The sequence below is a fragment of the Ascaphus truei genome, chromosome 5 (genome assembly GCF_040206685.1).
Source record: "Ascaphus truei isolate aAscTru1 chromosome 5, aAscTru1.hap1, whole genome shotgun sequence".
NCBI lineage: Eukaryota > Metazoa > Chordata > Amphibia > Anura > Ascaphidae > Ascaphus > Ascaphus truei.
The window spans coordinates 279,440,661-279,466,845 of NC_134487.1; the positions used below are offsets into that span (position 1 = coordinate 279,440,661).

The 26,185-nt window shown below is 42.0% G+C and overlaps 1 protein-coding gene across 1 annotated transcript in view; it reads left to right on the forward strand.

Moving 5' to 3' along the window:
- The window catches only part of RFX4 (regulatory factor X4), a 71,785-nt gene that overhangs the window by 24,632 nt on the left and 20,968 nt on the right, over positions 1-26,185 (forward strand). The window contains exons 5-14 of the mRNA XM_075599193.1: positions 8,804-8,865; positions 10,309-10,522; positions 10,704-10,781; positions 12,379-12,542; positions 14,235-14,335; positions 15,841-15,899; positions 16,255-16,399; positions 17,879-17,973; positions 19,533-19,650; positions 20,696-20,815. Of these exons, the coding sequence (XP_075455308.1) occupies positions 8,804-8,865; positions 10,309-10,522; positions 10,704-10,781; positions 12,379-12,542; positions 14,235-14,335; positions 15,841-15,899; positions 16,255-16,399; positions 17,879-17,973; positions 19,533-19,650; positions 20,696-20,815 (1,156 nt within the window). The remainder of the gene's footprint in view (positions 1-8,803; positions 8,866-10,308; positions 10,523-10,703; positions 10,782-12,378; positions 12,543-14,234; positions 14,336-15,840; positions 15,900-16,254; positions 16,400-17,878; positions 17,974-19,532; positions 19,651-20,695; positions 20,816-26,185) is intronic.

Below are 26,185 nucleotides of genomic sequence, written 5' to 3' on the forward strand. Positions count from 1 at the left end.
GGGGGGCTATTGTATTTTGGGTGTGTGGGGGGTATTGTGATTTGGGTATGTGTGGGGTGGTATTGTATTTTGAGGGTGAGGGTGCTATTGTATTTTTTGTGTGTGTGTGTGTGGGGGGGGGGGGGGGTAAGTGCATTTTGTGTGTATATGTGTGGGGGGGTATTTTATCTTGGTTGTGTGTGGGGCGTTTTGTATTTTGGGTGTGTGGGGGGGTATTTTATTTTGGGTGTATGGTTGGGTATTGTATTTTGGGTGTGAGGGGGGTATTGTATTTTGGGTGTGAGGGGGGTATTGTATTTTGTGTGTGTGTGTGGGGGTACTGTACGTTTGGTGTGTGGGGATTATTGTCTTTTTGGGTGTGTGTGGGTGTGGGGGGGGGAGTACTGTATTTTGGTTGTGCCAGGGTGGTGTATTGTATTTTGTGTGGGGGGTTGGGGATATTGTATTTTGTGTGTGCGGGGGGGGGGGGGGGGTATTTTATTTTGTGTGTGTGTGGGGGGGGGGGGGGATTGTATCTTGGGTGTGTACCGGGGGTATTGTATTTTGAGTATGTGTGTGGGGGGGGTATTGTATTTTGCAACTTCTAAAGATCACAACAAATACTCACTGCATTTTGATAAGACAATATTGGGAAACTGATGTGTGATCCATTACCAGTTATTATTTTCTTCTTTCTTTATGTAACCCTGCTTTCCCCCCCCCCCAGACTCATCTGTAGTGTCTAGGGTGCGTGAGGGCAGATTACATGCGTAGTGGTGGTGCATACCTGCGTGGAACAGGAGGGCCTGAGCTTCCCGCGATGTTATTGGGGAGACAGGACCAGGCTTCTGGGGTGGTAGCCTCCATTCTTTTAGTAGTGCAGCGCCTCCATCTTCTATACTCCCAGGAATATGGGATAGGACCTGTATAGAAGAACCTCCCTGGTCCAGGGTTGAATGCTCCCAGAAGTACACACAGTCTTTGGTATAAAAGTATAGTCTCTTTATTGGTCAGATCAGCGACCCCAAATGTAGTGGCGACCAGCAGCCACAACAACAACAGCAATGTCCTTGCTATCACTCCACTCTCCTCCTTTTACAGATATCTCCTCCTCTCCTTCCCTCCAAGTCTCTCCTCCGACAGGATGGTCTGGGCTGGGGCGGCAATACCCCGCGGCCCACCGCAGAGGTTAGCCTCTGGGTGGGGAAGGGATTCTCCCCATCACCCCGGCACTGGGGTAAGGGGCATTGGTCCACCGGGTCTATTGTGCTATCCGCTCTACTCAACGGGGTTGAGTCTCTCCTTCTCTCTCTCGGCTCCTGTACAAGCTGCACAGGTGAGACCGCACTGTCTCCTCCAACTCCTCGGACAGAACAGCACGTAACAAGACAAGTCACTTACAGGAATGGGATGTTAAATAGAGTCAGCCCCACCCCTCATGATGTCAGCAGAGCCTCCCCTCTGTCTCACGTCTGCAGCAGAGTCAGGGGCCTGCATCTACCATTCAGGGCAGGGCTTTGAAGGGGGAAAACCCATGACGACTACTGGTGCCTGCCCTTAACAGGACTTACCACAGTAGGAGGAAGATAGGTATAGCCCGTGCTGTTTACAGGGGGCTACATTTAAAGTGTGAATTACTCAGCCTAGTAATCAGTGGTCGAATATTCTTGGTAGTAGGAGGTACGGAGGACCGCTACGTTTTAATTTAAAGGACTAGAGTACTTGTTTATTAACGATTCCACTGTCTATTTAAATTAAGACTGACTTGTTTTAGAAAGGCATTAACCCGGCTTCAGAAGAGGTCAGACTGACTATATACTGTACATTGCATTGCTCATTCTCTCATATCTGTTCTGGTGCTGGGTAGGTGCAGCCTGGGTGTGAATAGGCAGATAGAAAAAGGATGGGCACCCGGAACTTATGTAAATCATAAAAGATGCTTTATTTGACATCCGTCTATATGGCTCCAAAGGTAGTCACATACATCTCATTTGACAGAAACTCGTGGCAAAACATAATACTCTGGACTTCCCCCCCTGTTAGCACTTACTCCTACACTGGGGGGGTACTTATACTTGTTACCCGCAGTAAGGAGTAAATTGGCAGTCTCTTGCTTAGAGTTAGTAATGCCCCATATTGGATGGGCCTCATCAGGATTAGACTTCATGCTGCTGAATTAGTAACCTGATACTACAGTATGTACTGCTTACTTCTTCCATACTTATTAGTTCAGGATTGCACTAGGAACCTTCCGGTTGGACAGATCCAAGCAGTTACTCCTTGCTAAAAGCATGCTTCCTCCTTTTCAATAGTGCGAACAATCTTGGATCCGTACTACTGGCGCTTACTTAAAGGGCACGATTCTTAACTGAAAACCACAAATGGTGACTGGACATTTCTTAAGGCACTTAGCTATACACACACACACACAAGCCTATTTACAGGACTCACAGTGAGGAACTCAGAAGAACTCTGAAGAAACTGTTTCTAGAACATTGGGTGGAGCTATGTATACCCTTCAATTTCCATATGGTGACATCACTGGTCACAAGACATACTGGCATCCCTACATCACATAATGGGCAGGGGAGTAACCTGAGTGATACCACACAGTTATCCCATTAAGGCCGTTAACCACTTAATTGCAATAGTAGTAACTACCACTCCCCTATCAAAACATAATGCCCCCAACATTCTTTAAATATATAATGGGGACAACGTTAGGATATTTAAACATATACATTCTATACACATGAAACAATACAGTACATACAGCTGCATGGATTTCTTGTCTCTGCATCTTCATAATCTAACCCAAAATAAGGCATGATATGACATCAATAACATATTGACATACTTGGTGTAATACAACATTTCAAATATGATACACATACAATCACTGGGGCGGAACAGTGTCAAGGGACATGTGGCAGTGACTGTGGGCACAATACATGTCATACACGGGCATGGATGAGTGGTAGTACATTAATCTGTGTTAAGGCAGTGGGCATGTGGCATGGCACTTATCTCTACATCAGAGGGGCTTGTGTTAACAGTAATGGGCAGGGTCAGGTTTCTGGCACATCCCTCATGGCAATGATATAATGTCCATGACGAGAATATAGGCCTTCACGGCGTTCTCAATCCACTGACCCCGGAACATATCAACCATGTCCATAACCCCCAAAAGTACATAAGGATACTTGTACCCCCAGTGTCCCAGACCCTGTCCCATACACCCCCTTCGGCTCGGCCCTGTTAGATACGTACAGTGAGGTACCCCAGGCACAGTCCAAACTAACGGTTCCTTTTTAGGGGTCTGTGCCAGAGCCATGTCACGTGAAACATCTTTGTTGTAGGACAGTTTATCATTAATAGCTTCCAAATGTCACTGGTAAATTCTCTCCTCCTCCTCCGAAGGAATTAACAGACCCTCCCACCAGTGCACAATCTTACCCCCTCTAACCATAGACATCTGGGTAAGTTTACCTTGGATAGGACGGTCCACCACCATACGAGGACTGGTATCCACCATATCATTGACCCCCTAAGCATGCCGGTCGGGGTACATCTGCTTCAACAGATTCTGGATCTGAAACTTTATTCCAGCTAATCCCCAAATATGCCGATCGGGGACTACCAGTTTTGGCAAACTCAGGTGCTGCAACATCATCTCGATGATCCTCAATAACCGCTCCTCTGCTGTAAATATCATTTGGCTCCGCCATGGATGAAACCACTGAGGGGCATATTCACCAAACAGTGATAAGTGCTATAAATGCCTTATAGCGCGATACTGCCTGCTTTGCTATTCACTAAACAGTGATAACAGTGCAGCATCGCGCTCTAATGGATTTTTAACAACCTTTAACAGCCTAAGGCAAAAAAGTTGTTCGACAAGCCAAAAAAAGGGCAAAATTACTGTTTTTGCCAGTAAATGCTATTCACTAAACAGTGATAAGCACACTGTAGTGAATTTTAAAATCTTGCAATATTTTGTTGCTAGCTAAAGGTTGGTGCTAAAGATATTGCAAGAGGCATAAAAGCATTTTCTTTTCTTTTTTTCTGCACTGGATTGATACCGAATGCCGGCGGGGACCACCAGGTGGGACACCGCGGGTGTCCGGGGGTCTCCGGGTCTTCCCCGTGGGTGTCCAGGGATCTCCAGGTCATCCCTGCGGGTGTCCGGGGGTCCACGGGTGGTCCACGTGGCTGTCTTGGGATCTCCAGGTAGTCCCCACGGGTGTCCTGGGGGTTTCTGGGGGGGCCCCGTGGGTGTCCGGAGGTCTCCTGGTGGTCCCCGCGGGCCTATGGTATCAATTCTGTGCAGAAAAAAATTGCAGCCAATTTCATTACCTTAGCGGCTAACTGCTAAGGTAAGGAAAGGGTTAAAAAGCAGGCACTGATTTGTTGTTGGTACAGGGGGTGGGTGAAGCTTGTAGTTGCCCCAGGGTGGGTGTTTAGATTGCGGGAGGGTGGCAGTAGAAGTTAACCCCTTCATTACCTTAGCTGTAACAACCTCTAAGGTATTGAAGGGGTTAACCCCTCGTGCTACCCTCCTGCAAGCCCTAAACACCTACCCGGGGCAACTACCACCTTCTCCCACCCCCTGTACCAACAACAAGAATGGGTAAAAGTGCTATTAACCAAAGATCTGGAGACAACAACCGTGTATGAGCTCCAAGAGTATATGTCAGTAGTGCCTAGGAGGGCAAAATCAATACTCAATACTTTATGGAGTTGACACCGGGACATATGGGTTGTAAGACTGTATTAATCCAATTGCTTGGTAACGGTTGAAGCAAGAGAGGGCTATCACGTTGGGGACAAAAGGTACTCACTCAGTCTCCCTAGCCCCGGCTGTGCCCGGTGTGGAGTACAAGTTACTCACGATAAATCACCGCTCTGCTCCCCCTCCTTCCAGCTACAGTCCTGACGCTGCTTCAGAAGCGTCTCCCTCTGCATCTGCATCCGGTGGTGAACGCTGATCCTCTCACGTGACAGCAAGATGGATGGACCACCGATCCTTACCCTTTCTTGCTATTAACCAAAGATGGCTAATAGCGCTTTAAAAAAAATAAATGTTTTTTTCACAGTGCAATACATTAAAAATGTGCCGTCCTAGGAGACAGCCTAAGTCGCCTAGTGGTAGCACCGGCCCTGCGTAAGACATCCATCTCGCTGGTAGTCTCACTGCTCACCGCAGAAGAAACGTCATTATGAGCATTCTTGGAGTCCCTGAAGCTCGAGCTCTGCAGATAGCGTGTACCCTATTCACCACATCGGGCAGTGTATGACAGTTCTATTCCTGGGTGCCTGAAGAGTGCACACACAGCCTGGAAAAACTTGTTTCCTTGAATGGTTATCACAAAGACCGCTGCTGAGACTTCATAATGGGCAGGCATTGTAAGCTCCATGTTGAGCTGAGGTAGCAACATTGTAACATGTTCAATTTGGGGGTTGAACACTACTAGAAATAGTGTAAACTTCTCAAGTATTAGCGGGGATTCAACAAGAGTGGTCAATTGTTCAAATCCAAATGTCCAGCTTCGTAACACACATACCGGCTCTAATAAACTATTATTGATGTCAGAGACCAGTAAGTGCCCATTTGTCTGTCTACTAAGGCTTTTGTTTAGTGCGCGAGTCATGTCTTGCTCAACACCTCATGATATTGCACAGAAGGTGGGAATAGTATTCCATACCTTCTATGCAATATCATATATACATATACATACACCACAAGCTTCAGACAACGATTATTTTCACAAGCCTACCAAGTACATCTAAAAATGCAGTAAAGTAGTCAACGTGATATAAAGGTAACAAAGAATGAATGGCAGTGATAAGAGAGCAAATGGGTTTAATATTTATACACATACACACACGTAAAGGTTTGAAAGCAAGTAATAAAAAAAAATAAACTTAGCAAGACTGATCCAAAATAAAAATAACGAGACACACACACACACACGCACACGCACACACACGCACACACACACACACACACACACACACTAGATTGAATCCCTTAAATGCACGCTGGCAATTGATTAAAGCTGACCCAAAAGTGGACTGTACCTTCAAATTGAGAAAAAGCACCACCATTCCTGTATCAAAGGGTAGACCAATGGTTGTTAAATAATCATTTTTAAAGCTGCAGACCAAGCAATATCTTATGTGGTTTTTTTTAATAAATCAGTTCTGTACTATGAGAAAATACTTAGTATTTTTTTTTTACACAACTCAATTACATTTTTAATTATAATGCAATAAGCATTTATAAGTTCTTTTCTCCTTGTGACAAAAGACCCTCCCCTATCAAGACTATTGATAGGGGCTCTTTTCCATTGATTCTCATCGAGCAGTCCTGAACAGGCGTGGCCATACTTTCGTGCCACTTCTGTGGGCAGGCGCTTCACAATATTTGCACCCACGCACATTTTGGCAAACAAAACTTTTTCTTGGCGGGAAAACCAGCCCCGGATCACTTCTGCAAACTCTTTTTAGCAGGAAACGATCTTCTGCAAAACTCTCTTTGCAGGACACTTATGCAATCCTTGGAAATGGCAAACTTTAACTCCGGGTGCACAAACTTGACAAACAGTCCTTGGATTGTGCAAACTAGCTCCACTGGCGGGAGACAGCAATCCCATTTACTGAAAATTGGGCCCACAACAATTACACAAACTTTGAACTACACTCCTTAATACATTTATTTATTTATTTATTTATTTATCAAATGTGTTACCAGGAAGTAATACAGTGAGAGTTACCTCTCGTTTTCAAGTATGTCCTGGGCACACAGTTAAGATGACAAATAATACATGGTTACAAATACACAGTTACATAAGTGAATAGGGTATACATTATATACAAGACATGGCATGCACAGTAAGAGATAATATATATTATAGGCGTATGTAACAGTTACAGATCAGATTAAACTGTTAGACAGCTTGAGTATTGAAAGAACTTAGACTGGTGGTGGCTGTGAGAGTCTCCAGTAGGTTGTTCCAGTTTTAGGGTGCACAGTAAGAGAAGGAGGAGCGGCCGGATACTTTGTTGAACCTTGGGACCATAAACAGTCTTTTGGTGTCAGATCTCAGTTGATAAGTGCTGCATGTGGTAGGGGTGAGGAGCTTGTTCAGATAGATGGGTAGCTTGCCCAGAAAGTATTTGAAGGCAAGAAAGGAAAGATTAACTTTGCGCCTAGACTCAAGTGATGACCAATCTAGTTCTTTGAGCATTTTGTAGTGATGTGTGTTGTAGTTGCATTGGAGAACAAAACGGCATATTGAATTGTAGAGGGTATCTAATTTGCTAAGGTGGGTTTGGGGTGCCGAGACGTATATTATGACCCCATGCACAAAACATTCCACTGGCAGGAAACAACAATGTATTCCTCTTTTGCAAAAATCTTGTGAAGTACCTTGCTTTTAGAGATCAACATTTTATACTTCAGTCCTCATATCTGGGACTTTGCCAGATAGTACTCAAATCCAGAATCTTGCAACAATGAGAGAACTTAACATAGTCTTTTTGGTAACTAGTATTTGCGAAAGTCTTTAGAGCATAACAGCAGCAAAACAGTTTCAATGGCGAGAGACATACAAAAACACTGTGAAAAATCTTTGAACACTTTTCTTCATGTTAACATTTCAAACAGCAAAAATCAGAAACACTTTCTTTGCTCCAAAACGAGCAAAAACACAAAAATATTTTGCATTCCAGGCCCCACATTGGACGCCAAATGTAGATCTCCTTATCCGACTCCAAAGGAGCTAACATCAGATTGACTATATACATTGCTCGGCCTCTCATACCTTTTCAGTGTGTTGGATAGGTGCAGGCTGGGCGTGAATAAGCAGATAGAAAATGAATGGATGCCAGGGACGTTTGTAAAACATAAAAGGTGCTTTATTGTCCATCTGTCTATAAGGATCCACAGGTATTGACATACATCACATTTGACAGAAACTCATGGCAAACTATAATACTCTAGACTTCACCCCCTGGTAGCTCTCACTCTTACGCTGGGGAGATACTTATACTTGTTACCCACAGTAAGGGGTAAATTGCATAGAGTTAGTAATATCACATATCAGAGGGGCTCATCAGGAATACACTTCATGCTGCTGAATGAGTAACCCGCTACAATGTACTGCAAACGTCTTCCATACCTATTTGATCAGGATTGATCAGAAGATAACATTCTTTACAGAACGTTTAATAGGGCTTAAACCAACTTTAATGTGCTGTAAAATAAGATATCTTGCAGTTGCACAAATATGATTAAACCAATCCCTCTGTCAAAGCTTGTTGTGAATGTATTATATAGTTACCAAAGTATTTTAATGATTAAGAACACTTATGAGCATGTTCACAAGTATAAGACAGGTCCACAAACCTGCTTCACCCCATTAACATGATTCCACTGCAGCAAAGGACTCTGGGTAATGACTCACCGTGTGAGCACTCACTGTGTGCCAGTTTTTGCTTCTTATCCCTATAAGCGGATGCCTGCTGTTTTTCACACCTTTTAATGCACAGCCTGGATTAAAGACATGAGTGGACAGTAAACCTACTTGCAGGCAGCTGTATCACCCTTTTGGGCGTCTTATCAGTATTTTAATAATATTTTTTATGTAGCACACTATATAGGGACATAGTGAGTTTCACACAAATGCTAATAGGTCTTGTGGTAAACTCGTTATTTGTTTTAATATGGTATTTCCCCTTGGTATGGTATTTGAGCCACATTTTGCATGAAGGAAATGAACCGTTCAACTTTCTTTTGGTAATCTATTTCTATTGCTTGCAGATAATTAGACAACAGTTCCCTCAGTTAACCACACGAAGACTTGGAACTAGAGGACAATCAAAGTGAGTAATATTATACTGTCGGTGTCTGCATCAGATCTAATGGATTCCAGCCGGATGTCTTCATGTGCATTTGCTGTACGTTATTTGTACTCCACATTAATCATATATTTTCAATGCTGCAGCGTATGCAACTTTGGGCATAACACTTTCCGGGCATAACACTTTCCGGGCATAACACTTTCTGGGCATAACACTTTCCGGGCATAACACTTTCCGGGCATAACACTTTCCGGGCATAACACTTTCCGGGCACAAGTCCCAGGCCAAACAGGTTTGGAGCTGACACAAAACTTTACAATATCCCCCACTTCCAAGACTAGTTTTGCCAGTTTCCCCACATCTAAAAGTTATCCTGAACTTAGGTCTCGATAGGAAAGGAATTACAAATATTAACATTTTGTGAAAATTAGTGCACATTCTATTTATTAATTTTACCCTAAACTTTACAAAACATCTAAACTAGGAATTCATTTGGCAATGAAAAGGAATATCATCAGAACATTTAGATTATTTGGGGTGTATGTACAAGTTGAACATTTGTCATAGGGTACTCGAACATCACAGCATTATTATCATTTTATTTGTTCACTGTATAGAGAAGATAGAATACCCATGACTGTATCTGTATGTCTTCCACAGATACCCAAACCTGTTCCATTCACCCCATTGCCACACGTCATACAGTGGTTAAGCTGCAGTCAAGGATTCTGGGTAGTGAGTGACATGCAAATAAACACCCAGTAGGCGGGTCACTTTCAGCTTCCTATCCATTTACCTAGAGTTTTTTTTGCCCGCTGCATTACCCAGCTTGAACACAAGTGGAGTAAGAGTTTCAAGAATATATCAATAGCAAAGTAGCCCTCCTTTGTTTTGGGAAGATAATGGTTTAACCCATTGAACCTGAATATATTAACCCAGGGGTACTCAACCCCAGTCCTCAAGTAACCCTCGCTCCTCCACCCTCCCCCCACCCCAACAGGACAGATATTAAGGATATCCCATATTCAGCACAGCTGAATCAATGAGTGCCCAGCTTCAGCAAAGGTGGCTCAATTGGTGGCTCAGCCACTGATTGAGCCCCCTAGGCTGAAACTGGGTTATCATTAAAACCTGACCTGTTGGGGGGGTCTTGGGAACTGGAGTTGAGAACCCTTGAATTAACCTGTTTGTTGCTGGAGGACAGCGTGATTGTGCCAGAAGGAGCCGAATTTCACTCTTTCGAAAGTATGGTCCTTAAGGTTTAATTCCTTTCAAATGAACGAAGTCAGGCACAATATCACTACGTTATTTAGCCACTTTGACCCCGGCCAGAGGGGACTACAAGACATTGCGATGCATGACTTGCGGCTGCAGAACTTGACGGTTATTTCCGGCGTCTCCTTACTCTGCTTTCTACCGTACGCGTCGTGTTAAAGACTGACCAGAATATTTTCTTTGTACCAGGTACCATTACTATGGCATAGCCGTCAAAGAAAGCTCGCAATATTATGACGTGATGTATTCAAAGAAAGGAGCAGCGTGGGTCAGCGAGACAGGGAAAAAAGAAGTCACAAAGCAGACAGTGGCGTATTCACCGCGATCCAAACTCGGGACTTTACTGCCAGAATTTCCAAATGTCAAAGACTTAAATCTGCCAGCCAGCCTTTCAGAAGAAAAGGTGCGCATAAAACCAATTGGTCTCACTGCTTTCTTTTTTTTTTATTGTTTCAAAGACGTATCCAGAAAATGTTTCTCTTGCAGTAACAGCTATAAAAAAAAAAAACCTGTAATCACATACTGTGTTCTTTAAAATAAAAAAAAAAACACTGACAACGTTTTTGGTTCTGTTTGTCTAACAGGTTTCTACTTTTATTATGATGTATCGAACCCACTGTCAAAGGATTTTGGACACTGTTATACGAGCGAACTTTGATGAGGTATGATAATGAATGAAATGTATTTATTTGAATGAAACACGACATGTTGACGAAATAAGTGAGTTACTTTATGGCAGCTGAAGCAGCATTGCTAGAAACATTTAATATATACAATGCATATATTTGTATGTACAGCTCAACCCCGTTATAACGCGATCCGTTACAATGCAAATCCGCTTATAACGCGATGCAAGCATGGCTCCCAATTTTCTTATTTATGAATACTTTACAACACGATTATTGGTGTTTTAAATACCTTATTGTACAATGCATACAATTGTACATTATTTCCAACGCGATCCGCTTATAACGTGATGAGATTCTTTGGACCCCTAGCACAGCGTTATAAGGGGGCTGAGCTGTCTTTTCTGTGTTTAAAATAAAAAGTGGGGGAAATCAGATGAGCACAATATGCTGCAATGTATATTGACTGAAGAAATATATCGCTTTGTGCTGGTTAATTTTACAATTTCATATACTGTATGATTTTTGGTCGTAAAAACAAAGACGGTTCTTTCTTGTTTCTGTCCCATGAATATTAAAAAAAAAAAATTTTTAAATGCGAGTTCGGTGCGAAGAAACTTGATTCCACGCTTTACATCTGTCATTAATTTTTTGGGGTATTATTTAAACTAAAATTGGGACGTACTGAAATAATGAGGAAGAGTATGTAGTGTTCTGGTAATTGTGCTAAATATGATACATTCTAATTTCAGGACGGAAACGCCGGTACTCAATGCCCAGTATCAGACAATATTGATGGCGTTTATCTCCACCATCTATACTAATGCTTGTTTGGATTGATAATTATAATTTTTATTTATAAAAATGTTTTACCAGGAAGTAATGCATGGAGAGTTACCTCTCGTTTTCAAGCATGTCCTGGGCACAGAGTTATAATAATACATGGTTACATTAAAAAAACAAAGGTTATACAGCCAATTCACAGACATTTCATGGACAGATAGAGTTGGAAAATTGGGTACAGGGGATAAGGGGCTGGTGAGTTTCAAATTGAAATAGAGAAGCTTTATCATCACCAAACATCAGCGAACGGCAGCAAATAGCTCACACCCTTCGGCTGCGCAAAAGGCTGTCCGCCTTTGGGGCAATGCCCCAGATGTACACTGAAGGGTATGAATGATATTCTGGGATTAATGAAGGGGCCATCCACGGGTTAGTGTCAGAGGACAAGGAGGGGGCAGAGGTGATCTGTCCTTGATAGGCAAGAGTTAACTGAATTGGAGAATCCTTTTCTAGGTTAAAGTGGGAATAGTGCTACATGGTCCCACTGTCTCAGGCAAGTGACCTCACAAGTGTGAAAAAAACCTGCCAACTCAGAAGTTTATGAAGGTAACCCAACTCCTTTACAGCCTTATTGGCGGGGTTACATTTCAAAGTCTCCTGGCTATAAAACTAGTGCAAAAAATAGAACTGGATTTATAAGAGAAACCCCACCATTTATTTCAAGGGCCTTCAATGTTCCAGATTAATGTTTTTTTTACATGGATAAATATGTAAATTGGGTCTGTATGATGATGAAGGATGATGGATTTAATGGAATTCCTGCATTCTTTCTTTGCTTACAAAACTGCAGGTTCAAAGTTTTCTTCTGCACTTTTGGCAAGGAATGCCGCCCCACATGCTTCCAGTCTTGGGTTCTTCCACTGTAGTTAACATAGTTGGAGTTTGTGACTCGATACTTTATAAAGCTATTTCTGGAGTGTTGATGCCAACTGTATTACAAGCTTTACCTGACAGGTTAGTGTCTTCAGTCAAATGATCTATAGTGTATTATCATGAACTATAACCAGACAGTAAAAACGTTATGGTGGGTAAAAAAAAGTGTACAGTAAATACAAATATCCCTCGTGGTGCATTTGCATGTCTCAGACATGTCTGCAACCCTGTCTTTCCCCATTATCATTTAGGAAACAGCGCTTCCACTGCAGCCAGGGATTCTGGGTAATGACATGCAAATGAGCACAATGTGTCACTCTTTACTTCTCATCCATTTGAACATGGAGCCCTGTAAGCTTATGTCTACCGTATTACACCGCTTATCAGCACAGCCTGGGTTACAGAAGAGCATAGCCAGTAACCCTGCTCACAGACAGCTGTTTCAACCTTCTGTGTATCATCAGTGTGAGGTTGGTTGCGGGCTGTGCAATACGAAGCTGGTACGCGGGTATAACCAGACATTAAAAAAGTTATGGTGGGTCAAAAAAAAGTGACAAAACCCCTCTACCGTAGGGTTACAGCAATGTACAGCAAACAAAAATACCACTTGTGGCGCATTTGAACTTTAAAAATGTAACTATATACAGTATACTTAGTACATTAAGCCATTAACCAATACATAGGACATTATCTATCAATGTGTACACACTGCAAGACTGGCCTCAAACTTGTGCAACAAAACATCACCAGGTTCTTTAAACATTCCTATTGAGATGGGATTGACGCTTCTGTAAGAAATCTGCTGCTGTTTTCTTTGCAGTTTTGCAGCCAGGGGACATTGATAATTAATATAATCTTTATATTATAATCTTATAATCTTTAACCTGCAAATGATCCATATGTTTGCTGCTTTCCCATTGATATTCAAGCATCGTGCGTGATCATTTATGTCCCATTTTAGACTCGAAGGGAATATTTCTATATATGGCCCCGAGCGGCAGTGCGGGATATTTTCGGACGAAAAAACCCCCATTAAAGTCAATAGGAATTTTTCGGCCAAAAAACGTCCCGAATGGCCGCTTTGGTGTATGTACAGAAGGGTTCTGGGGTGAGATTCACTATGCTCCAATGCGGTGTTAACTGTTATTCAAGCCAATAGGAGATTACGCCAGATCTGTGTGCGATGAACGCATCCGCGCTTACTGAATCCCAGCGTATTGCTTAGGACCTGTTTCCCTTTATATAATCTCAGATCAGAAACGGTGCTCTGAGTCCGGCTCATTTAATGCACTGCTGGACTCTTTGGCAGCAAAGGGGTTACATCAGGGTTTCTCAACTCCAGTCGTCAAGACCCCCCCAACAGCTCAGGTTTACAGGATATCCCTGCTTCAGCACAGGTGGCTCAATCAGTGGCTCAGTCAAAGACTGAGCCACTGATTGAGCCACCTGTGCTGAAGCAGGGATATCCTGAAAACCTGAGCTGTTGGGGGGTCTTGGAGTTGAGCACCCCTGAGTTAAATACATGTAATCTATCTGCTAAATAATTAATGATGGTTAGCATTTGCTGGTATTGGTGCATGTATGGTTCGGTACCACAGATGCAACTCAGTCGTATCAGGGAGGTGATTAAAGCGCAGGGCAATTTAATTTTCAATCCACGTGTTGCTTCCCTCTCCGTCATCGGACTGGTTAATAATGCAGTCGTTGTTCAATATATCCAAACGGCTTAACAAAATAGGAATAATTAATAATCACCTCGCTTTCTCTCTCCAGCTTGACGCAAGTGATAAGGAAATTTGCGAAACAGCTGGACGAATGGTTAAAAGTGGCTCTCCACGACCTCCCAGAAAACTTACGAAATATCAAATTTGAGCGTAGGTATTGATTTATGATCTTTTTTGAATATACGTGATCCTTTTGCTTGCTTGTAGTTTAGGGCATCTTTTGATGCAGAAAAGCTGCGTTCTGAGTGTATCAGGTCCCTTGTCGTATGCTGTGAAGACACCCTCCCCAACATAAGAAAGATCTCAGCCCCATTCTAATGAAGGGGGTTATTTATTTACAGTAAGTTTCCTGGTGCCAAACATAGCAGATTTATTATTAAAATCCTTTTGCTTTTAATATATTTTTTTCCCGCCTTTTGTAAATCGGACGCACCCCTTTTTACTGCAGTTTTGCAGCTGTGTGACGTTGATACTTACTAGAAAGTAGGGACAGTCTAGTGAATGACACTGAATTAAATGATTCTCATAAATATATTTGAAGGACATTTTTTTTTTTGTAACTATTGCTTTGCCCTGCAAAGTATATTCCTTTCATCCGCCCTAGTTAAGCAGAAATATGCTTCTTATACCAACATATACTTCTGATTTATGCATACACGGCACAGTTCTAAACTATGATTACAGATAGAAAGATCATTGTTGAAACACCGCTAGTGCTAGAAAAAGGGTTATCAAATTACTTTTTCACAGCAGGTAAGGTACTTCATTTCAGACATGCCATGCGTGCTGCCTGCTGTGCCCGATGCCCATCAGCTGTGCATAAAGCCTTTTTAATTTCAGTGCTCCATTCAAGGAACACTGAACTCCACCAAACACCAATTATGAACGAGGATTAACTATGAATCAATAACAGGAGCTAGAAGCATATTGTACCCATGTACTGCAGTATTATTCTTTGCACCATTTAGTGGCTTATGTTTTATTATTTAAAACACAAACACCGAACAAAATAAGTTAGGAATAGTTTTTGACTTCATTCCCACCCTTTACAAGGATGGAGTGTTGACTGCAAATGGTAATTTAATGTAAATCAAACAGAAGCATCAAGGTTTCCATGATACCAATCTGGTGCAAATGACAGCGTCAGATTCGACAAAGCAAAACATGTAGAGTAAATAAAAATACCACTATATTTGCATGTCTCAGGCAAGTCCACAACTCTGTATTTCCCCAATATCGCTTAGCAAACAGTGCTTCCACTGCAGCCAAGGATTCTGGGTAATGACATGCAAATGAGCTTAATGTGTCACTCTTTACCTCTTTACTTCTTATCTAATTTAACATGGAACCCTGTAAGCTTTTACCTGCCGTATTACGCAGCTTATCAGCACTGCCTGGGTTAAAGAAGTGCAGAGCCAGTAACCCTACTGACAGACAGGTTTTTTTTTTTAGAGCCCATTGGAAACATTATATCACCCCTGTGTGCTAGTAGTTCATACTGTATGTCTAGTAATATGTGAGGCACATCATTATCATTTTAGAATCCCTTTGCTGGTTATAAGACTTAGCAGCAGACATTTCATTGTGTAGCATATTCTATTCTATTTAATAGATCTCACTGCTTATATAATTTTGTGTCTTGTCTTTCTTCCTAGTGTCAAAAAGGTTTTCACAAATCCTTAGAAGGCAAACATCCTTAAACCACCTCTGTCAGGTAAAACAGCGTTTTTTTATTATTTTCAGTGACATTTAATGAAACAATACTATGTAATATAGGCAGAAACATGTTGCAATGTGCAATGAGGTCTGATCACACATATTCTTAGTGACAACATTTTAATAAACGGATATTAAGGCACAAATCCTGCAACAAATGCAAAGTACACTGATGCATTCATGTTACAGTATATATATATATTCAATTGACTATACATACTGTGCATATACATGCATGGAACAAATACTTTTTGTTTATTGACAAACACTGTCTTGGGACTTGGGAAAATACAAAAAAAATGTGTATATGGCAATAGCTTAATTACCACTGTGTGTGCATATTTGAATTGCAGGCATCGAGGACGGTAATACACAGCGCGGATATCACATTTCAAATGCTGGAAGACTGGAGGAACGTTGATCTAAATAGCATCACCAAACAAAGTCTTTATACTATAGAGGACTCCAGGGAGGAACACAGAAAACTGATCATGCAATGTAAGGGTAACAGCATGCTGTATATACAGCTGATTCATCTTGTATGGAATAGATATTTGGAAATGCATCAATGATGTCACTGATAGCCTCCATGGTGTAAGAATTAATTAAAGAAGCAGTCTGCCCCTTTTTTCTTTTTTTACAGGATTATAACCGGGGATTTTCTTCATAGCTGAACTGTGCAATTTTTTGGGGCTCCAAGAACCCCCTGGTTCTTAAGATACTTACCGCTCAAGTTACCGGTACATCTTCCTGGTTTTTAAAGGGGCTTTAAATGGCCATCCAATAGGAAGCCACACACGATGATGTTGCAGCTTCTTATTGGCCAGCGATGCGGCAGCCATTTTTGGTTTTCCCTTGAAAGATTTGAACCCTGTAACTTCACCTGGGGAAAAAAAAGTGCAGTTGAGCTCCAGGCTACCCCCGATTCCAATCCTGTAAATAAAATGGGTATAGGAAGTTGTGGCTTTAAGATGTTAGGAAAAGTGACATTAAATGCATGCACTATTCAGAAAACGTCTAGGATCCGTCATTATTAAGTGCTGGACCAGCGCGCCTTTGCCTTCCTGTCTGGAAGAGTTAGAATACTTCTTAAGAAGTAGAATGTATTCTAAGTATCAGAAAACAGTGTACTAAATTTCATATGCCACCAGCTCCGACAGAGTGTCATCATTCACAAATGTAAAAGCGATAAATTCCACCAGTAGCTTTTGATGTTGTGGGGATAAAACAACCTTGGTAAATTTAGTGTCCAAAAACTGTTGTTGACTGAGCCACCTGTGCTGAAGCAGGGATATCCTGGAAACCTGGCCTGCTGGTGGCCCTTGAGGACTGGAGTTGGCCACTCCTGCTATAGTATGATAACTAAATCACTGGCTGGATACATTGGGGCTCCGGTATTTATCGCTGTTTTCCCACTTTAAAACTGAGACAATATTGGAACAAAACAATATGCTTGCTATGGCAAAAAAAAAATTAAAAGCAAATACATTGATAAATCTGATGTAGGTGTATATTAGAGCAAGAAAAAGTATTTATAATGGGCTTTACCCTGCCTGTGAAAGGGAAGGCAAGTTAGGAGATTTTGGAGATAGATATTTAAAGCAGAGTTTATGACTGTAGCTATTAAAATAAAGAATTTAAGCAAATTCACGCAGAGCTAATATTTCAAAAAGCCTTTTATCTATTGCAAAAAAAGTGTTAATTTTGCCGGGTTTATTACACTTAAATGTACAGTGGCACTGTCATTATTTTGTAAGCAGGAAGACCAACTTGGAGTAACATTTTAGGTCAAAGAACCAAAGTATGGTTCTTTTAAAAAGCCTCTTTAGAAAATATATCAAAGACATACATAATCTGGACGTATATTACAGTATTCAATCGGTTGTCTACCTCCCTTATTTGTAATGATGTCATTTTTTGTAATGTTATTTAAATGTCACTGTCCCGAATTTGAGAGTTGGATGTTTTAATTTGCAGTGTATCAGGAGTTTGATCATTTATTAGAAGAGCAATCTCCAATTGAATCCTACATCGATTGGTTGGATTCCATGGTGGACAGATGTGTTGTGAAGGTAAGGTCACAGATATTATTAGTATGTTTTCAAAATACAAGAGTTTGCTAAGGGAACATTGTGGAACTTTTTCATTGAACGGCATAAACAGCCATAGATTGACATCTCGAAGTATTAAATGTCCACACTATACAAAAAAAAAATAGCTCTTTGACGCATTTTGGTTTTGACTGAGCAATTGTGTGTGATTTTCATATTTTGGAAGCGATAGGTATACTGGCAAAATGTTATATTCATGGGCTATTTGTGAAGCTGCAAGTTTGCCCATTGGCCTGAAATGTCACCGGTAGATATTTTTCCTTACTCTGGTCTCCAAATATTGCTTCGTACTGGAGGGGAGAGGGAAGAGTTATCATGAGGTTACATAAAAGTTTGCATTAGGGTTTTTTGTGCGGGTGCTATGAATGGGGTTTTAACTTTTGTTCTAAAAAAAGTTGGCGTTTTGCTGGGAATCCCAATCGGGTTTGGGATTTATTTGAAATTAGATAGAAAAAAAAAATTAAATAGGCAGGCACATTTTTTTTCAAACTTCATAGGTTCTTGGAAAGATTGCAGTTCTTTTCAGTCATAAACCCCAAAGTTGATCAAATCAAAGATCAGAGGATGACCCTTTTTGGGAGGTTTTGGCTCCAATTTAAATTGAATCCAAATTTTTTTTTCCCGAGGTTAGATTAAAAAAAAAAACACTTTTGAAATGCGCCAATTTCGGATTTCAAATTCAGGAACTTGCTCCTCAATATTTTAGTTTTAGAGAACAGGGGAGATTCTAGTATATGCAGTTAAAGAGGCAATTTTATTTATTTATTTTATTTATAAAATGTTTTACCATGAAGTAATACATTAAGAGTTACCTCTTGTTTTCAAGGCACACATTTTCTTTCCTTCAACATAAGATTAAAGCAGGAAATCTCTGGAGCTGGACCCAATTAATTTCAGCTCCGGGTGCCTCCTGCTTCCGGAGATACCTACCTCCGTAAAGGGTGCCGGTAGCTGCTGCATTTGCCTAGCAGGGATCACGTAATGGGTTATTTTCAAAGTTCCCGTGCCCTGCGGGCCAATAGAAAGCTGTGACGTCATCCAGTGCAGCTTCCTATTGGTCCACGTGAGCGGGAGCTTTAAACCTTGCTGAGATACCGGCACCCCGTTCGGAGGTCTGTATCTCGAGAAGCAGGAAATTGATGAGGTTCGGCTCCGGAGACCCCTGATTCAATCCTATGTTAAAAATGTACAAATATAAAAAGCGCATTAATTGCTTCTTTAACGCAGCAGTGTTGCTGATTTTGGAATAATAACTCCACTTTATAGCATCACCTTATTCCAAATCAGAAACACAGCTCAGTGATGCCAAGTTCTGAATTTGCATTACCAGCATCATCAATTCTTTGTAACTACAAAGCAATCATTCTTCCAGTGAGTTCTATGGAAGCTGTGGGCACCTTTAAAAAGCAAAAAAATAAAGAACAGTAGAGAAGGCATAAGATCAAATTAAATATCTGTTGTTATGGCCATTATATTGTGTTCTCTACCTTAAAAATGTCCCTATTTCCCTGCTTCTGTAGGTTGCTTCTAAGAAACAAGGCTCTTTAAAGAAAATAGCTCAGCAGTTCCTTTTGATTTGGTCCTGCTTTGGAACGCGAGTCATTCGGGATATGACACTACATAGTGCACCAAGCTTTGGTACGGTTACAATTCCATTATTTATGTTTACAATCAAATGTAGATGGTGCGTTTATACATACATACATATTATGGAATACTGTATGAAGAAGTTGTTTTAATTTTTGCAAAATGTTCGTTTTTCAAAGTCAAAATTCTGCCCACTTTATTTATTTATTTTAAATGTAGCTTCATTCTCGAATTTTGGCTCAAACGTTGCTCAGATTCAAAACAAAATTGATTCCGAAGTTTGACTTGAACCTCTGAGCGAACTTCGAAGCTTGCGAAGTTCGGATTTTGAACCCACGAATGCGCCCATCCTTTGTGCAAAATGTTGCTGTCTGTGGAACTAAAAGAAAAGGCCTCTTTGTGAATTATAAGGGTGTCTTTGTGTCTTTTGGAAAGGCCCCGTTTATACTGTGAGCGACCGCGCATGCGGTGAGAACAACAGGCTGCACCTCTATGAGGCAGGCCATAGCGCGCGCGATGACGCGGCACAATTTTTAGTCAACCAAAAAATGTGTCTTTGGCGCGCGATGGCCGGGTCATGTGAGTGGGTCAGCCAATGAGGGCGAATCAGCCTCGTGATGCCACGGCCACGCCTCCCTGTCGCGCGTGTCATTGAAAACTCAAACGCCATGGATTGCTCCAGCGACAGGGGTTGCGCGACACCATGTGCTCCATCGTGCGCGTGCCAACTATAATCTCAGCCTAAGCCAGGGCATTGAGTTTTTGCTTATATTGCAGTTTGTAAATATTGAGTTGTGGATAAGACGTACCTTGATTGAATAGCAAAAGGTAAACCAATTACATACTGTAGCACTGCATTAATTCCACACTACCCCAAATCCAGTAGTATTAGCAAACCTTTTCCTGTTAGGCTTTCAACTGTTTATGAAAGGGAAAGAAAATTCAGCTAATGTTTCATTTGTTTCTGAACAGGAATACTAACATTATTTTTCTGTTTTTATAACCTTTATTCTTGTGGTACATTTTGACTATGTTACACTTCAACGAACAAACAACTGATTGGTCTTTTTAAAAAAAAAAAAAACTTTATTACCAGGTTCCTTTCACCTTATTCACCTAATGTTTGATGACTATGTACTTTACCTGCTGGAGTCTCTACATTGTCAGGAGAGGGCCAATGAGCTCATGAGATCAATGAAGGGAGAAGCAAACAGTGGTAAGTTTTCGCTATAATCTATCCTAGCTATGCTTCACTGATAAAAATGTTGCTGAACATTTGGGCAAGTTTAGATGAATGTAAGAGTTTGTGCTTCACGTGTCAAGAGCACCAAGAAGTGATCACACTTAAATATGTGAGCAGGAAATGAATAACACTTAATTGTGCCATTTATAAGACTAACTCACCAATGGCAATATTTACTAAGCAGTGCTTTGCCATAAGACACTGGGTGTTACAAAAACTCCTCGTAGCCTATTCAAGTAAATGGTCCAGAAGGTCTCTTATGACAGAGCACCACTTACAGTAGTATGGGTCCATATGTATACCGTAGTATCCACTATGACTTAGGCTGGAGAATATTTTGGAGGCATATGCAGTGTCTTAATTTGAGAATTTTTTTCTGACATTTTGAATTGCAATTTTTTGGGGGCGATATGCGACTATTTTTGACACATTTTTTTCATTAAGAATTTTAAAAAAGACAAAAAAAAAAGTCCATTGGTCATGTGATGCAGGACTTTTTTGTGTGCAAACTTTTCCATGTTTCCATAATTTCATTTGTGGAGGAAAAAGCACATTTTGCAGTGAATTTGAACTTGTTCAAACTTTTCGTACATCTCTAGTCTTTATTAGAGAACTTGTTGTGCTATGTCGTGATTCAATAATTAATAAAGTAATTAATAGAAAGCGATAGTGCTATTGTAAATATCTAATCTACTAAAACGTAAATATAACTCACGTGAGTGATAACTATGATGTGTACAAATATACTAAACAGCACTTACAATAAAGTGAACAAGTGATAAAAATGAAAATAAAAGGATTTAAACACGAAGTCCAGTGGGAAGTGGGAAGGAAATAGTTCCTTTTACAAAGGTAATTGCCCAAACTCACAGCAGTGAGTGGAGGTTTCTGCAGCTTATTTTTGGTTACACCAAATCCAAAGGGAAATATAAAATATAAAAAAGTACAAGCGCACGCTCCATAGTGTAAAACGTTGCACAAAGATTTAACAATAGTGCACTGTAAAAATTGCACTCACAAGGACAATCACACACTGAGACCAGTGGTTATCAGTTGGTGAGATAGTAGAGGGGCATCAGTGGAGATCACACACAGGAAACGGAGCTTATCGTGGGCGCAGATAGAATGCCCTTTTCTTCAGAGGTGTGGGGCAGTCAGTGAGAAAGGTTTAAGGCGGGAGAGATACAAAGGGGTAGAGAGATACAAAGGGGGTAGATACAAAGGGGGTAGAGAGAAGACATCGTTGAGCGGAACGCAAGAGTCGGGATGGTGCATAGTGAGAAATTAGGGCTGAGATGTAAGGAGGGGGAGAAGAATGTAAAGCTTTAAAAGTGAGAAGGAGAATTGAATGTGTGATACGGGATTTGATAGGAAGCCAGGAGAGGGATTTCAGCAGGCTCTGAGACAGATTTAGGAAAGAGTAGAGTGATTCTAACAGTAGTGTTTAGGATAGATTGTAGGGGAGACAGGTGAGAGGCAGGAAGGCCGGACAGCAGGAGGTTACAGTAATCGAGATGGGAGAGAATGATGGCATGTGTCAAAGTTTTAGCAGTCGAGCAACAGAGGAAAGGGCGTATCTTTGTGATATTGTGGAGGAAAAAGCGACAGGTTTTAGATACGTTTAGAATGTGAGAGGAAAAAGTGAGAGAGGAGCCGAGTGTGACCCCTAGGCATCGTGCTTGCGCTACTGGGTGTATGACTGAACTTCCCACAGTAATGTGGAAGGAGGTAGTGGGGCCAGGTTTGGGAGGAAGTATAAGAGCTCTGTTTTTGCCATGTTGAGTTTAAGTCGACGGAGGGCTATCCAGAATGATATCACAAAGACATTCAGAAACTTTGGTCTGTACAGCAGGTTTAAGGTCAGGGGTTGAAAAGTAAATTTGTGTATCATCGGCATAGAGGTGATATCTGAACCCAAGAGATGTGATTAGGTCACCTAGAGAGAGTGTGTACAGAGAAAAAGAGGAGAGGTCCTAGGACAGAGCCCTGGGGTACCCCACAAAGAAGTCGATAGGATAATAGTGCATTTGCCCATTATAAAATCAAATATTAGCCAGCCAGCATTAATAAAGTAAATACAATGTTCAACGTACCCCTGCCATCATGAAGGGCGTCCTCGTCAGCATACTGCAGGTCCATGTCCTTCGATGCCAGCAAGAATACAAGAAAAAATACAATCTAATGGCCCCTAACCCCTTAATCACCTTAACTGTTAATTACCGCTAAACCGCTATAGTAATTAAGGGGTTAACCCCTTAATTACTATAGCGGTTATTAATCGCTAAGGTGATTAAGGGGTTAGGGGCCATTAGATTGTAGTTTTTATGTACTCTTTTTGGCAACGGAGTACATGGACCTGCAGTATTCTGATGAGGATGCCCTTCATGATGGCAGGGGTAAGTAGAAAGATTTATTTATGCTGGCTGGCTAATGTTTGCTTTACAATGGGCAAATGCACAATTATCCATATCTGGATAATAGTAATGTTGCCCATTACTGTACTGTATGTGTTGGGGGGCAGGGGGGTTGTTGGGGGTAGAGGAGGTGGTAGTAGGGTTGTTGTATTTTTATTTATTTTGGGTAGCGGGATTAAATGTCTCGCGTCACGTGACCGTGGGAATAAAATGTAAAGGAGATACCGGCACCCCATAACGGGGCCTGTGTCTCGGGATGTAGGGTGTCCCCGGACCTCTAATCAATGCAGTTCTGTTCCGGAGACCCCCTGCTCATCTACACTAGTATTAAAATGAATATTAAAACATATCAATGGCTGGCGAGATTTGCGCATGGAGAGGCAGCTCTCTCTGCGCAGCTCAATCTGCAGCTAAAACAAATCACCGGATTTGGTCTTTTTTTAGAGAGCGATCATCACGTCGCCGGCTACTTGCCCGTTTTTGGAATTTTAGTATCACAGGTAATCGAGGCTTTCTAAATACCGTGATAGCAACGCTCAAAAAACAGGCGGATTTTTTTTTATGAAGGCTTATAGAATAGGCCCCAAAGACTCAGATCCACAAAGTAACTTAACATGACAGTAGGTAATGCATGCTGAGGTAACGACAGGAAACACATTTTAAAAAGTAAATGTAAACTTTTATTCACCCAAAGTTCAGCAACACAAAAACACAGCTTTAGCAAGTAAAAAATCCATGTACATGTAACCCTCCCTGCCCGATTCCTAGGAAGTTTAAATCGGTCTAAACGTTCCAAAATGAGTGAAACACAAAAACATTCTTCCTCTTTCTTGCCAGACCCACATTGGGCGCCAAAAGTGTCCCTCCCTGCCTGGCTCTTTGTGTTTACACGGGTGTGCAATATGTGGCTACTTGGCATAGATTATCTCAATTCAGGGTGCTGGATTCAGGTGGCTATGTGAGGAGGTAGCAAGGTTGACAATGATGGGCACCAAGAACTTTTATAGTACAACTCAGTCTTTATTCACGTCCCCAGGCACGGGGACACATCACACACATATGACAACAATGTACTGTTTCTGTAGTTTCATGGTTACACATGAACATGGTGCTTCAGTGACAAAACGCAAAGAAGTTTGACTTAGAACGTGTGCTCGGCACACCTCCTGTGTAGCTATTTGCACTTCTATATTTATAGTAACTGTGAATTCCTCATGTTTGTGTGTGTGTGTGTAATTCTGTGTGACTGTGTGTGTGTATAATTCTGTGTCACTCTTTGTGTGTGTGTGTGTGTGTGTCACGCTGTGTGCGTCACTCTGTGTGTGTGTGTCACTCTGTGTGCGTCACTCTGTGTGTGTGTGCATCACTCTGGGTGCATCACTCTGGGTGCATCACTCTGGGTGCATCACTCTGGGTGCGTCACTGTGTGCGTCACTCTGTGTGCGTCACTCTGTGTGCGTCACTCTGTTTGCGTCACTCTGTGTGTGCGTCACTCTGTGTGTGCGTCACTCTGTGTGTGCGTCACTCTTTGTGTGCGTCACTCTGTGTGCGTCACTCTGTGTGTGTATGTCACTCAGTGTGTGTGTGTCACTGTGTGTGTGTCACTTTGTGCGTGTGTATCACAGTGTGGGTGTCACTTTGTGTGTGTGTCTGGTGGTGTCACTGTGTGTATGTGTGTGTGTCACTGTGTGTGAGTATGTCTGTGATTGTGTATGTCTGACTGTGTGACTGTTCCAGCACTGGGATCGCAGGGGACGTGGCTCGGTCCCTCACTTCTTCCTACAGAGCCCTGGTGCAGGGTTTCTTCTATGTCTCTGCCCGGTGTTCCACTTCTCCTATACCCACCACCCCCCCGGGTCCCGCCTCTTGCGTGGTGCACATACTCAGAGGTGTGGTGGCCCATGGTGCGCATGAGCAGAGGCCCGCTGCCGGTGGTGCACATGCGCAGAGGTCCACGTGACCCGTGATGCGTGAGCGTGGCACATGGCGCGCATGCGCAGAGGCCCACGGCAGTAGCCGATGGCCGTTAGTGCGCATGCAGACTTGAAGAGGGAGGCGCGAGTGCACTTGTTTTGCACATGCACTCCTCTTCTGCGCATGCGTTGGCTACAACCTTCTCGCAGGGTGGAAGTGTGAGGTATGCGCATGCACGGGTGCGCGCCCATTAGTAATGTGACGTCACTACCGTCGTGGATTTTTGTGACAACACAAATCATTTTTCCTATCAAAAATGTGTAGGTGACAGCAAAGAAGTTTCACTTCAGTAAAAAAGGGGGGATGGATCTCTTTTATTACTTTAAGGACATCCTCCTTATCTACACTCTCCGAGGCTCCTCTCCTCTTGTCCTCCAGGAACCCAACCTTCCAGAACCTAAATACTAACTTGTGATATCATTATCCCTATGGCAACACAGGGTGGGGCCCATCATATACTATCCTGCTAGTAACCCCTTAGATGGAGGTTACATACATAATATAGCACAGGAACACACTTCAGACCTAGTGTCCCTCTGCAGACCAGGAACGGGGAACAGTGAGCTGCCTGTTCTGTTCTGACTGACAGATTAAATCTGTCAGTGGTGATATTGGATACCGAGGCTTGAGCCTCATTACTCCAAGTTCTCTTGTTGAGTGTATTGTCGCACACTTTAGAAAGCTTCTTGATCTGTGTTACTTGCCACAGTTGAGTTGGTTTCACAGGGTCAGCGCTGTGATGGGTCGTGGGTAGCGGTCAAATGGGTTGGCAGAGATCGCAGCAAGCTTCTTGATCAGCGGATTTGAGTTCTGGTCCAGTTCCTTGTAGAATTTCTCGTTGAGCTTCTTTAGATGTTCATCCAACATCTCGATGCCCAGCTCCCTTTGAAGGTCCGCTATTCTTGTAGGAAGTGGTGCGTTGGACGCAATCCGCAGCGCCTTGTTCTGCAGTTTT